Genomic DNA, 12,828 nt, shown 5'->3' with positions numbered 1-12,828 from the left:
AGAGAAACATGGAAAGGCAGTGTGATAAGATTACTATCCTCATTTTTCTCCACACTCCAGATCTATTTTCTATATCCAAGTAATCTCAAAAAAGAACAATTCCTTTAAAAAAAACTATTTTTAGGAAATTTCCTTTTGTCATGCTGTAAACTGTACCATCCCTCTGTTACTCAGCCATCTTTTCCCATTTCGTTCAAACACATAAGGCCACAGTTTATGCAAGGCTCAAGGTAAACCTAAAACAAACACAGATGTGCACGTATATGCTGGTTTTTTTTTTTTTCCAGATTAGCCCAACTGACTCCAGGGTAAGCAATTAACTTCAAAGGGACTACCGTGGAATAAGTGGTTTGAGGGTTGCCATCATAGATGGTTTAACAGAAACATTTGTAAAAACAAAGAGTGAACATTTCATCAAACCCATGTTCATGATTCTTTTTTTTTAAAGATAAAGGTTCCCATACTTTATCAAAAGGAGCTTTTGTAAACCACGAAGTCAAATTAGAAGGCCTCTTCTCTGCCCCTTTCCCCAGGAATCAGAGAGATTTGGCCACATGAAATGCTGGATTCCACGCACTGAGAGGAAACGGAGGCAAGACAGCTAACATGACAGCACTCCTTAATGATCTCTGAAAGTTTCAGGAAGTATAGAGCGTACCAGACTGTCACCTGCTCAGGTTATATCAGTATATCTGATCAGCATATGTGCTGTCTTCCAGGCATAATTCCAACTGGGGTTGCATTGCGGCTGCATTGGCGCTGGAAATTTAGATAGGATTGGGCCCCAAGAACATAAGAAGAGCTCTGCTGGATCAGACAAAGGGCCCATCTAGCTTCCTCCATTTACTGTCTTGGCCAATAACAGTCCATTTCGTGTTTTACATCTGAGGTGTAATCTGTGCCACAAAGTTACTACCCCATGGTCAGCTCCCATACTGTAAATCGCATAAGTAGGGTAGATATCCCACCTTAGCATCAACACTGTTGATGGAGAAAGGATGCTAGCCTGGGAGGTAACTGACATGATGTCAAAGGTCCATATATTACTCAGGCCAATACACATTTTCTGGTCTTAAAAGTTAAACATATTCTTGTGTAAGCTTGGGGTGCTGAATCCAAATACGGCATCGGTTTTACCTGACTGGCTCTAGTTTTGGGAGTATGACATAGCCTCATTAGTGAAGGGTTCAAGCAGCTACTTCATGATGTAGGCCTCCTCACTGCTTGATCTGTTCACTAATGAGGCCATGCCGTAACCCCCCAAACTAGAGCCAGTCGGGCAAAAAATGCAATTTTTGGATTCAGCACCTCAAAAATAGCCTAAATTTGTTCAAACATCCTTGGCAACTTGAAATGTGCTTTTTTGTAGGCCTGTGTTATCAATGCAATATAGGAATCAAACACAAGAGAATGATTTTTGTAGCAGAAACCATATCACAAAGATAATGTATGAATTGGGCCAAATTCAGTACCTTCAGATGCCACACAAATAAGAGACTACTTGTTCCCTTATTCCCAGCTCCAATCTCTCATATCAAGCAAGACTTTCCTCTCAGTGTTTCTGTGTGTCAAGTCAATAAAGGCATACAGAGAAATGCACTTAGTTACAATGTCAACTATGAAACTCTCTTTACCTGGAGATTTGCAGAATTTCAGTACCATTCGTAAACTGCTGGGAAGTGGGCAATACTATAGAGACTGGAACAAACAACATCCCTTGCAACTGCTTTACTTGCAGAAGTTAATTTACCTCCTTTCTTGATCTTTTAAGTTTGATGACAACTATCAAAATTCTGCAGAACATACAAGATTTACTGGAAGTACTGCTGCTGTCTAATGTCAGTCTAATGACCATCAAATGAACAAAAATACTACGACATAAAGGTCCCAAGCTAGAGATCTACAAATGCCTGTCCAAAAATTGTGGCATAGCAGCTTTGGTAAGGTAAGGATGCAGTCCTAACCAACTTTCCAGCACTGGCATAGCTGTGCCATTGTGGCATGCACTGCATCCTGCAGTGGGGAGGCAGTCAAGGAGGCCTTCTCAAGGTAAGGGCATGTTTGTTACCTTTCCTTGGGACTGCATTGCAGCTCCGTCAGTGCTAGAATGTTGGTTAGGATTGCGCCCTAAGTTACTTAATTTCCAAAGTGGTGGGACAAGGAACTGTATTCAGGAAACAAAGTGGGTTCCCTTTCAGTGTCAGGAGTTAATGAAGTGGGTACCACACGTGAAGCCTAAGTATTGGATTGGGAGATTGACCGCTGGAAACTGTGTATCCAACACCCTTGAGGTTTCTCTTACAGGTCATTTAGCCTACTGTCTCACTCCCAATAGAATAGGGTAATGGTCTAGGGCAATGATTCTCAAACTTTTAGAGAGATTTACTCCCTGAGTAAGTCTTTGTGGGCGGGAGGGGGTAGAAACACAATCTCAGGATTGCGTTGCTAAGGGCAGTGAAGAGGGGGTGCTTTTACTCACAGATGACTAACTCAAGGTACAGGAAGTGCGGGGAGCTCCACGCAGTCTTCTGCAGGGTTCCCCAATGCTTAGAACATTCAAACGGAGCAATTGAAATGCACCTCCTGGACACCGGAAGTGCTTTTCAATCACTCTGTTTGAATGTTCTAAGCATCAGGGAAACTGCAGAGGGCTGCGTGGGGCTCCCCGCACCTCCTGGACCTCACACTGTCCATCTGTGAGTAAAAGCACCTTCACTTCGCTGCCCTTAGCAATGTGATCCTGGGGATTGCATTGCTGCCTCCCCCCCCTTTTCCTGCCCCTTAAAGGGACAGGGGAAGTTTTACACAAGCTGGTGGGTGGCGACCCACCAGTGTGAGAACTACTGATTTAGGGCACAGGATCATACAGGAAAGAAATAATTATACCAACCTGGAACAGCTATCTTCCCTGCTGTTGGATGATCCATCTCCATCACGAGTCCATTGTACAGAACCTTAAAAACATTCAAATATAATAACATATAAATAAGGGTAATTTGGTTTTATAAAGCATTATAATCAGCGATTCAGAGAGATATAATGAACAACATGGTGCCCTCCCAGGATGACCATAGGATGCATTAGCTTTGCACATGGTGGACTGAAAGCTTATTCAATGCATCAGAGTTATTACTGGTGAGTTCAACTATTCTATCTCTTGTATCTTGTTTATAGACATCTATAAATAAGAGCCAATAACTTCTGTGGTGTTTATGCTCACACAGTTGTCTTGGAAGGCTATATGGTTAATGGTTTTTAATTAATAAAATGTCTGGAGTTTTACTACATATTTCAGAAGATAAACACAGGTGCTCCTAGCCTCAGTCACACCAGTTTTGCAATTTGCATAATTTCAAATCTCTGATTGTTAATTCCTATGTCTGTGCTACCCAGTTGATAGTGCTGGGGATGATGATGTGGGAAAGAACAAAATTCTTCCCGCAGAAACAATGGCTTTTCAGAAGTTAACATGAATTTCTCTCTTAGATTATGATCAATCTGATTACAATTCATCTTATTTATAATGATAATCAGAAACAAATGGGAATTCCTGCTGCTCTCATGGTTGCATTGTAAATTCTCAGTTTGCACCCTAGATTATCAAATAAAATTGTTTGAGCTATATCGGGTCTCAGATACAAAACTGCTTGCAAGCTGGGATGAGCTTGCATGGAGTCAAGTTGCTGCTCGGCCAGGATTTTCAAAAGCCATTCTGTTGCTAACTCAACCTCCAAGACTTCCCCGGGCCTCCCAATTCCTTATAAGGCATCAAAAAACCAGAAACCAGAAGTAGCATTTTTTTTTTTTTGCCTTTTTGGCCATTCTGAAGCCCACTGAGGCCATGGGCAGATGCACACAGCCTCTAAGGCAGGGGTGCTCACACTTTTTTGGCTCGAGAGCTACTTTGAAACCCAGCAAGGCCCAGAGATCTACCAGAGTTTTTTTTACAATGTTCGCGCCATCATAACATATAACATTTATGTGTACAATGTATGTTGGTGTACCTTGAGCCCCACTGAGTATAACAGGACTTACTCCTGAGTAGACATGCCTAGGATTAGGCTATGAGGCTGCAATCCTAGCCACACTTACCTGGGAGTAAGCCCCATTGAGTACAATGGGCCTTACTCCCAGCATTTCCTCCCAGAGGCACCTAAAGGGGGGGTCGGCACTCCGCGATCTACTCATTTTGCCTCGCGATCTACCGGTAGATCGCGATCCACCTATTGAGCACCCCTGCTCTAAGGGTTTCAGAAAGCCCTCTGGATGCAACTGCAGCACATCTCTGGTCCCCTTTGTAGGGTTTAAGGAGCTGAAAACCAGATTTGCTTATCTGCAGTTTTCAGTATCTGCGGGGGGGGGGGTCCCTTCCAAATAGCGAGCCCCCCCAACTTACTTATATTGAAGCACATCTCCCATTTTGTCACCCATTTTGCTGCCCATTTCCACAGTTTGGAGAGATTCTTCTGGAGCTCTTCACAATCCTTTCTAGATTCACCACCAAGAAAAGTTGTGTCACCCCCAAACTTGGTCACCTTGCTACTTATCCCCAATTCCAGGTCATTTATTAACAAATTGAAAAGCACTGATCCCAAGATGGATCTTGGGGCACAGCGATTTTTATCTCTCTCCATTATGAAAATTGCCCGTTTACACCCACTCTGCTTCCTGTACTTCAATCAGTTCCTAATCCATAAGGGGACCTGCCCTCTTATTCCTTGGCTGTTGAGTTGTCAGGAGCTTTCAGTATAATCTTTGGACCAGGAATTCTCCACACAATTAAGCCGTCAACAATTACCTTAATTTATGACAAACAGTAATTCACCCAATGTTATCTACAACCTTTACACTACTTTGCACAAATATTCTATGTTTGATTTAAGTAAAGCACAAAAAGAAATGTAATATATTTCACCACACATGTTATCAACTGTTTCATCATTTCCTCTTGGCTTGTGATGAAAACACTCAAAAGGATATATTACTCCATCCTGAGTGAAACCAAGAGAAAACAACTAGGGAATAATAATGTCAAAGGCTAATTTTACTATTTTCCTGGACAAAGTTAATTATTATAGATTTCAAAGCTTGCTTCATTTGCTCTTAATAATATGAAAGCCCCACAGACATACAAACATTCACATGTAAATAATGACATATTTTAACTCTTGTTCTCCCTGTTTTCTCAGCTTTTAAAAATAATTACAAGAACAAAATTAATCCAGAGCATTAACACCACTGCTTGTCACTCATTTGGTAATAACTATACACCTGCTTATTTAGCAAATAATATTTTGGCAAAGTCAGTGTCTTGTCTTGGCTTAAAATGTGTATACTCCATTTGAAATTGCTTATTTCACAGATCTGATACAGACCATGTTCATATACAACTGTTTGCTAACATAGTATTCATTACAAACTTATAAATACGTTTCCTATTCCCCTTCCCTCACCTGAAAGCCTGCATGGGATGGCCCAGACTTGTACCAGCTATAGAACTATAAAGTTGGTGTGGATCCAAGTAGCCCATAGAGTTGCTGGGGCTTTACCCTTCATCTCCTTAGCTTAATTCCTCCAGCAGCCACAATTCCGGCGCTGGATCCAATAGAGGCTGCACTGGCCCCACTGCAGGGCAGCACATGAATTTGGTTAGGATTGGGCTGTACGTCATTGTTCTGTCTATACACACAAGAATAATTGCAATGATGTGATACTCAGTCTTCAAATCTTGCTAATACTGTGTAGTTCAGCTTCGTAGAATACTGCTGTGAAACCTCCTCTGTTAAGGATATTATATGCAACTCTGCATATAAGCTTTCGCATTTGTGAAGAAAAACAAATCTCAATAGTCAAGAGGTCTTGAACATTCACCAACATACTGTGTAACCTAACAGCAAGTAAAAGAACCAATAACAATAGCACAGTATCATTCATATTCATATTTCATTTTGCTTTTGACAGCCCATAGAGGCTTCACCTGTTTCTCTGTACAATATATATATATATAATCAGTACATATTTTCCAACACTGCACACTGTGGTGTATTCCCAAGAGCCTTCCTTTAAGAACATCATCAATCTTTCAACTGCCAAGTAAGTATTGTGGTTTGTTTATATATCACACTGGAGCCAGCTTTAAGGTACCCATTATGCCTGGCTATGAAGTGGGTGGGAAGTACATCAAGCACAAGCTCTAAGTCTAAGGAAAGGTCAGAATCTAGTGAGAGGTAGGCAGAGCTTCTGTGAGCACACTCTGGAACATCTGAGGTTCTCTCCATCTGGAGCTTCTTATGTCCTTAAAAAGCCACCCCAGAAAGTTGTGGGCGGGGAGGCTTTGACACATGCCGTTATACTGCTGAAGTGAAAACTCTTGAGCATACTCAATAGGCGTTTGTTTGTTTTTTTATCCAACTCATTTTTCTCCCTTTCTTCTGAGGCCCTTGTACAGATTTACAGATCAAGTTGATCCTGTCAGGAGACAAAGAGTCCAATCCTATCCAATTTTCCAGTGCTGGTGGAGTCATGCCAATGGGACATGCACTGCATCATGTCGTGGGGAGGCAGTCACAGAAGCATCCTCAAGGTATGGGAACATTTGTTCCCTTACCTCGGGGCTGCATTGTGGTTGTACCAGTGCTGGAAAGTTGGATAGGATTGGACCCACAATCAGGTAAATATTTTCTTCATAACTCTTTGTGTATTCTGCTGTCACCCATTCTAGCAGCACGAGTATAATTGCAACATGCAACTGTAATTCATTTTATCTTTCTGTGCAAGTTTTTCCACCTTCTCCTACAGCCTCCCTGTCATGCCTTTCTCCCACCCAGTTTTGCCCCCTCCCTGTCCCCATTCCACTCTCAGCTCATTCCTGCTGCCTCCCACAGTGGCGTACCTGCTCCTGAGGGTGCTGATGATATGGCTGGAAGGCTCCAGGCAGCACACTATTGAGCGCACTGTTGAAAAGTGCTTTCATCCCCTTTCCTCAGGTAAGGGAAGCCGCCCTGCAATGGGCCTACTTGATTTTACGCAGCTCTAGAGCTGCTGCAGAATCAGAGAGTCCCGTGTTGGATTGCACAGTCCCACATGGGCCTCAGGATCCAGTGAACCAGAGCTCCACCGGTCCCACCCCTCCCTCACTGCTCCCTCTGCCACGCCTCCTTCCTGCCCTCTCCCCTCCCTCCCCCGCTTCCCCCTGCCCCAGAACACCTCCTCCCCACCTCCCCCACACCCCCACTCACCTTTCCACCACCAGGCAACTGCCAGGCAGCAGAATGCGGGTCCAGCACCAGAGCTGGCCCAGTGTGGGCTCACGCTGGGCCAGCTCTGGCGCTGGGCCCACAGTAAGGACTCGCCAACGGCTCACCAATGGTATGCACTGTCGCAAACGTGCTGTAAGGCACATGTAAGGCACGTTTGTGACAGTGCATACTGTCGGTGAACCAGCACAAAGGCTCTGGATCGGGCCCTAACTCTCTTCAGCTGGTAAACATGTGATCTTGAACATCGACATATAATCTGCCCACTTTATCATCCCCCATATGGGGACCACAACACAGCAACATAACTATCATACCTATATCTATGTCTCACTGCATGACATATTTTACTTCTGAAAGCTCATATATTTTTATTAAACTGTCTTGAGCAATTTTCCTCACTCCTGTTCCAACCCATTTTTTCTTTGTAGACAATATAAAAATACTGAACAAGTACTGAAGATTAAGTGCCTACATATGATGTTCTTGCTCCCTTACTCCAAATATGCTTACCCGCTTTGGGCCTTTATTTTGGCAAAACCCTGTATGGTTGCCAACATCTTCTCTTGTCCAGCACGTATGCCATCTATTCTAAACCCATTTTGGCTTCTGGCTGACATTTCCTTGGAGCTAGGCAATACTTTGCTCTGGAGGGAGGGAGTTCAGGCTGAACTCTTTGGAGAGGTCATACTAAAAATGGGAAGGAAGGTTCTGGTGCTGTGGGGCATCTATATGTCTCCTTTCTTCTAAAGTCTTGCAAACTTTTGTATTCCATCTTTATATAATTTTGCTCTGCAAGCATAATTCCTGCTGCATAATAAATTAAGTTTATTATGCTCACGTGGACAGTCTTTTCAGATTCTATCTTCAGGAAGCCTCTCCCACCAGCAACACATCTTAACATACCTTTTATCCTGCAGGAACATCTCGGATTGGTTGCAACTAAGCTTTTATTTCTCCTGGAAGGACATACCTTCGCTCAGTCTGAATCAGGAAACTATTAGCTACACACCCAGGAGAAGTATCAGATACCTTTGTCCACTCAGGAATGCTTTTATTTTCCTTGTACAAAGTCCTATAACTATCCCTGCTCTGGAAGCAGAACTTTGTCCCTTCTTAATCTCTTAGGGGTGGCCTTGCTGTGTTTTGGTGGTCTCTTTCCCAGTAGAAGCCTGCACCATTTTAGATTACCATGCCTGCTGCCAAGGTGCCCAGGCTGCAGTGTGTTTTGATGGTCTCTTCCCCATACAGATTCCCTTCACTTTGTGGTGCTTTCTTCCCCACTGAAAGCTTCCACTCTCTCTGTTTTGCTAAAAAGCTTGTCCCACTCTGGAAAGCCTCTTGCTCTGGTAGCTACCCTCACCTTGAAAGAGCACCATTTTATTGTGTTTTCCTTTTCCCTGAAACACAAGTCCATGCAGCCCAACTATGCTGCACAGAAGGACACTGCAGTGAACATAAGAACAGCCCTGTTGGGTCAAGGCCATAGGCCATCTAGTTCAGCTTCCTGTACCTTCCTGTATTTCACAGTAGCCCACCAAATGCTTCAGGGAGCACACAAGACAATATGAGACATGCTTCCTCATACCATCCCTTGCATCTGGCATTCTGAGGTCACCCACTTCTAAAATCAGGATGTTGCACATACGTATCGTGGCTTGTAACCCATGATGGACTTTTTCTCCAGAAATTTGTCCAATCCCTTTTTAAAGGCATCCGGTCCAGATGCTATCATCATATCCTGTGGCAAGGAGTTCCCCAATAGCTACTCTACAGCCTCTACAGTGGCTACTCTACTCAGTAGACTGGTAATCACTATTTCCCTTTGAGCCACAACACAACAATGCTGTCTCTCTCCTTTTGAAAAGCCTTATCTCTCAGCACTTGCGTTTAGGAGATTAGTCTCCTGTTAATCTCTCCTTTTTGCAGGAAGCCTGGGAAGGAATCTCAGCATGGCTACAGTCTTTCACTCTTACTCCTTTAGCTTTATGCAGCTCCTGCCTCTCTTTATAACTGATTTCTCACGGCAAAGTAACTTACATCTCTTACCTGCCTTTTCATTGTTTGCCTGTGTGTGTGTGTGTGTGGGGGGGGGTGTATCCACAGATCCCATATTGGCAGTTTAACTTACAGATCACACCCCACCCCCACTGTACTCCCTTTGGGGTTTCCCCAAGCCTTATAAGACATTCAAAACATCACTTTAGGTTTTGACAAAAACTGGAAGTCACTTTTTTTGCTAGTTACAGTCATTCTGAGCCCTGCACAGACCACTAGTGGATGCACATGGCCTCTGCGGGGCTCAGAAAACCCAAAGGAGGCAAGGGGAGCTGAAGGGTGGGGGAATCCCCTTCTATCTGCGGATTCGGGTATCTGTGGGGGGTTCAGAAACAGAAACCCTGCAGGTACAGGGGCACACCTGTACTTCTTAATCTACTCTATCTTCTTTGAAAAGCTCAGTATTACTAGTACTGATGAGGTACTGACTAGTATTGACTAGTACAGTACTGACTAATACCGACGAGGGACAAGGTTACTAGTAACCTAATCTGAGGCATTTTGAGTTTGTTCACACTGCTATCCACATCAACAATTCCAAAACTGTCAGACATTGCTAAATATGCCTCAAAAAATTGCTGATTCCCCCCAATTTGTGTTTAATTCTGGGTTGGGCAGATCCAGACCCGTGTGTGTGTGAGTGACTTGTCTAGAAATAGTCATGCACGCATGTGAATAAGCAGTGTTGGCAACAATACTATAGAACCGGTTCAAAATTGTGCTCAATGAAGGGAAGCTGGGAAGAAGGGAAGGGAAAACTTAAAAGAGAAGGGAGCAGTCAGTTACCAGTCATGAGTGCCAGCATGGTACAGTGGTTCTTGGCCTGAGTGGGGTGCTTCCTGCAGCACCACAGGATCAATGAATGACAATCTCAATAGCAAGGCAGCATGCAGAACAAGCAATCTTTTGTGGGATGAGCTCATCAAGGAACCTTCTTTTGTAACTTGATATGCCTTGATTCCTCGTTCCATGCCCTAAATTGGTGCTTCTGATGTCTTGCACTCTACCAAGTTGCTACCTCTGGAGTGGCTTGATTAGCTTGGACTTCTTGACTGAATTTAGCCATGGAGTTGGTGAGGGCAGTTCGGACTGGGGATCTTCATTTGTGTTTCTAATTTGTGGCTATTTTTTCACATATTCAAATACACCGTGCAAAAAAGGTGCAGACTCTCATGCAATTTACCAAGAAACAAAAGTTTTGCAAAGCTTCTCTCAAGCCATCTTGCCAGAGTTGGGAGGAGGCAGTTGCCTGGATTAATTAGAAGCGTGGCCTTCCTCTCAGTCTGTGGGATGAGCCAGCTCCAAACACATTACTGGCCTGGGATGTGCTCTGCTGGCAGCCGCCTATCACCACATACTGATTTGCAGTGGGATTTGAATCATGGCCTTCAGGCATTCATTCCCACTTCTGTTGCTAATACAAGATCTCATCAAAGCCTCACTATGGAGGAGTCTGTTTCACATTTCTGCACCCAGAGTTTGAATTTTTAACAATGTTAATGAATTGAGCGTATGTTCTTGACTTATTTATATTTACAAAAATTAATGCACAATGAAATAAAGCCAACAGCGTGTCAACAAGGACTCATGGCAAGGAACTCCTGCAGATTCCAGGACAGAGGAAAACAAAATTAAAAACATTCACTGTCTACTTGCTGATGGATGATTTCAAAAAGAGCAGGAATCGTATCTTCATTTTTAATTCCCCCCATATATTGTCAAACTTCTTTATTTACAGTTTTATGTCCCTTTCCAAAATACAAATAACATGAAACTATACATTTATGTAAACAGCTTACAGATGATACTCTACTTGCAAAACCCAATATAAGATTTTTTTTGTATCTCAAAATGTGTATTTTCAATAGATAATGTTGATCAACTTATTTCTTCAGTCTTAAGAAAGAAGGCAATTTAATGGCATATTGCTGTACAATACAGGAAAAATCCATATTCTCTTATGGCCCAATCTTATCCTTCCCTTCCTCCACTTGTGCAGCCACGCTGAAAACAAGCATATTGTATCCAAGTGGGGGTATGGATCATAAGAACATTAGAAGAGCCCTGCTGGATCAGGCCAAAGGCCCATCTAATCCAGCATCCTGTATCTCACAGTGGCCCACCAAATGCTTCAAGAAAAGAGAACAACCTGCTTCCTGGTGCCTTCCCTTGCATCTGGCAATCTGAGGTAGTCTATGTTTAAAACCAGTAGCTTGCACATACCTACCATTACTTTTAACCCATAATGAACTTTTCCTCCAGAAATTTGTCCAATCCCCTCTTAAAGGAGGATGCCCTCACCACTGTGGCAAGATGCCCTCACTACTTCCTGTGGCAAGGAGTTCCACAGACTAATTGCACACTGGGTAAATAAATACCTTCTTTTGTCTGTCCTAACTCTCCCAACACTCAATTTTAGTGGATGTCCCCTGGTTCTGGTGTTATGTAAGAGAGAAAAGAGTGGCTCTCTATCCACTCTGTCCATCCCCTGCATAACTGGGAGACTTCAGAGGGGAAAGAGGGTTTAAATCTCTTTACCCCTCCATAAGCCTCTATAACAGGTCTGTCTGAGCCAGCTGTGCATCTGGCACAAGTCTGAGGAGATGAAGGAGGTGGAAAGGCTGCAAAAAAAGGAGAATAGGATCCAGCATACACCATTAGCAATTGATCTACCCCATACCTGTAGCCCCCACACACCCGCATTCCTCCCTGTCCCATTTTGCCCCTTCCCCAACCCCATATTGCTACCATTAGCCTGGCACAGCCTAGGCACTCTACATTCTGTCAGGCTGTGGGTTCTGTACACCAGTGGTTCTCAAACTTTTAGCATTGGGAGCCACTATTTAGAATGTCGGGACCCACCAGAAGTGATGCCATTAACCTAGAGGTTTTGTCATGTCTGGAAGTGACATCATCAAGCTGGAATATTTTTAACACTCCCATATGACAAAATCAAACCAAATTAAAAGTGTATAATGAATAAGTTTAAAAATTTACTTAAAATAAAGAAGAACCCTCCCAAGCAGTTGCTAATCTATTTTTAAAAAATTCCCCAAAGTTCCCAAAGGCTGCAATCCTAACGACACTTACCCAGGAATAAACCACATTGACTATTGTTGTTAAAAGCATATACATAGTAGTCTATTTAAAGTACATATGTGTAACATTTCCCCAAATGCAGTCATGTACCATGGTAGCATCAAGTTTAGTATATTAAAAATAAAATACACATTGAAATGGGGACCCACCTGAAATGAGCTTGTGACCCACCTAGTGGGTCCCAACCCATAGTTTGAGAAACACTGCTGTACACTGAGTAGGCCACTGACATAAACAAAGTAAAGTGACAAGGAGAGTCTGTGCATTCTAAACAGCTGAAAAATAAGGGCATCTAGAGTCCTTTTATTCAAATGCCTTCCTAAGATTCATGCTCATCAGATAATGAGCATGTGACAATATAGTAACTGTGTTTTCATTCCTACAGGTGAACCCACAGTTGGTTAACATCAACTGT

At 43.1% G+C, this 12,828-nt stretch overlaps 1 protein-coding gene across 1 annotated transcript in view; it reads right to left on the bottom strand.

Annotated features, from left to right (window-relative positions):
• The window catches only part of SUGCT (succinyl-CoA:glutarate-CoA transferase), a 363,922-nt gene that overhangs the window by 51,221 nt on the left and 299,873 nt on the right, over positions 1-12,828 (bottom strand). The window contains exon 13 of the mRNA XM_066628034.1: positions 2,891-2,954. Coding sequence (XP_066484131.1) covers positions 2,891-2,954 — 64 coding nt within the window. The remainder of the gene's footprint in view (positions 1-2,890; positions 2,955-12,828) is intronic.

The sequence above is a fragment of the Tiliqua scincoides genome, chromosome 5 (assembly GCF_035046505.1).
Source record: "Tiliqua scincoides isolate rTilSci1 chromosome 5, rTilSci1.hap2, whole genome shotgun sequence".
NCBI classification, from domain to species: domain Eukaryota; kingdom Metazoa; phylum Chordata; class Lepidosauria; order Squamata; family Scincidae; genus Tiliqua; species Tiliqua scincoides.
Note: the sequence above shows the minus strand (reverse complement) of the source record. Positions and strands in the feature narration are given on the sequence as shown.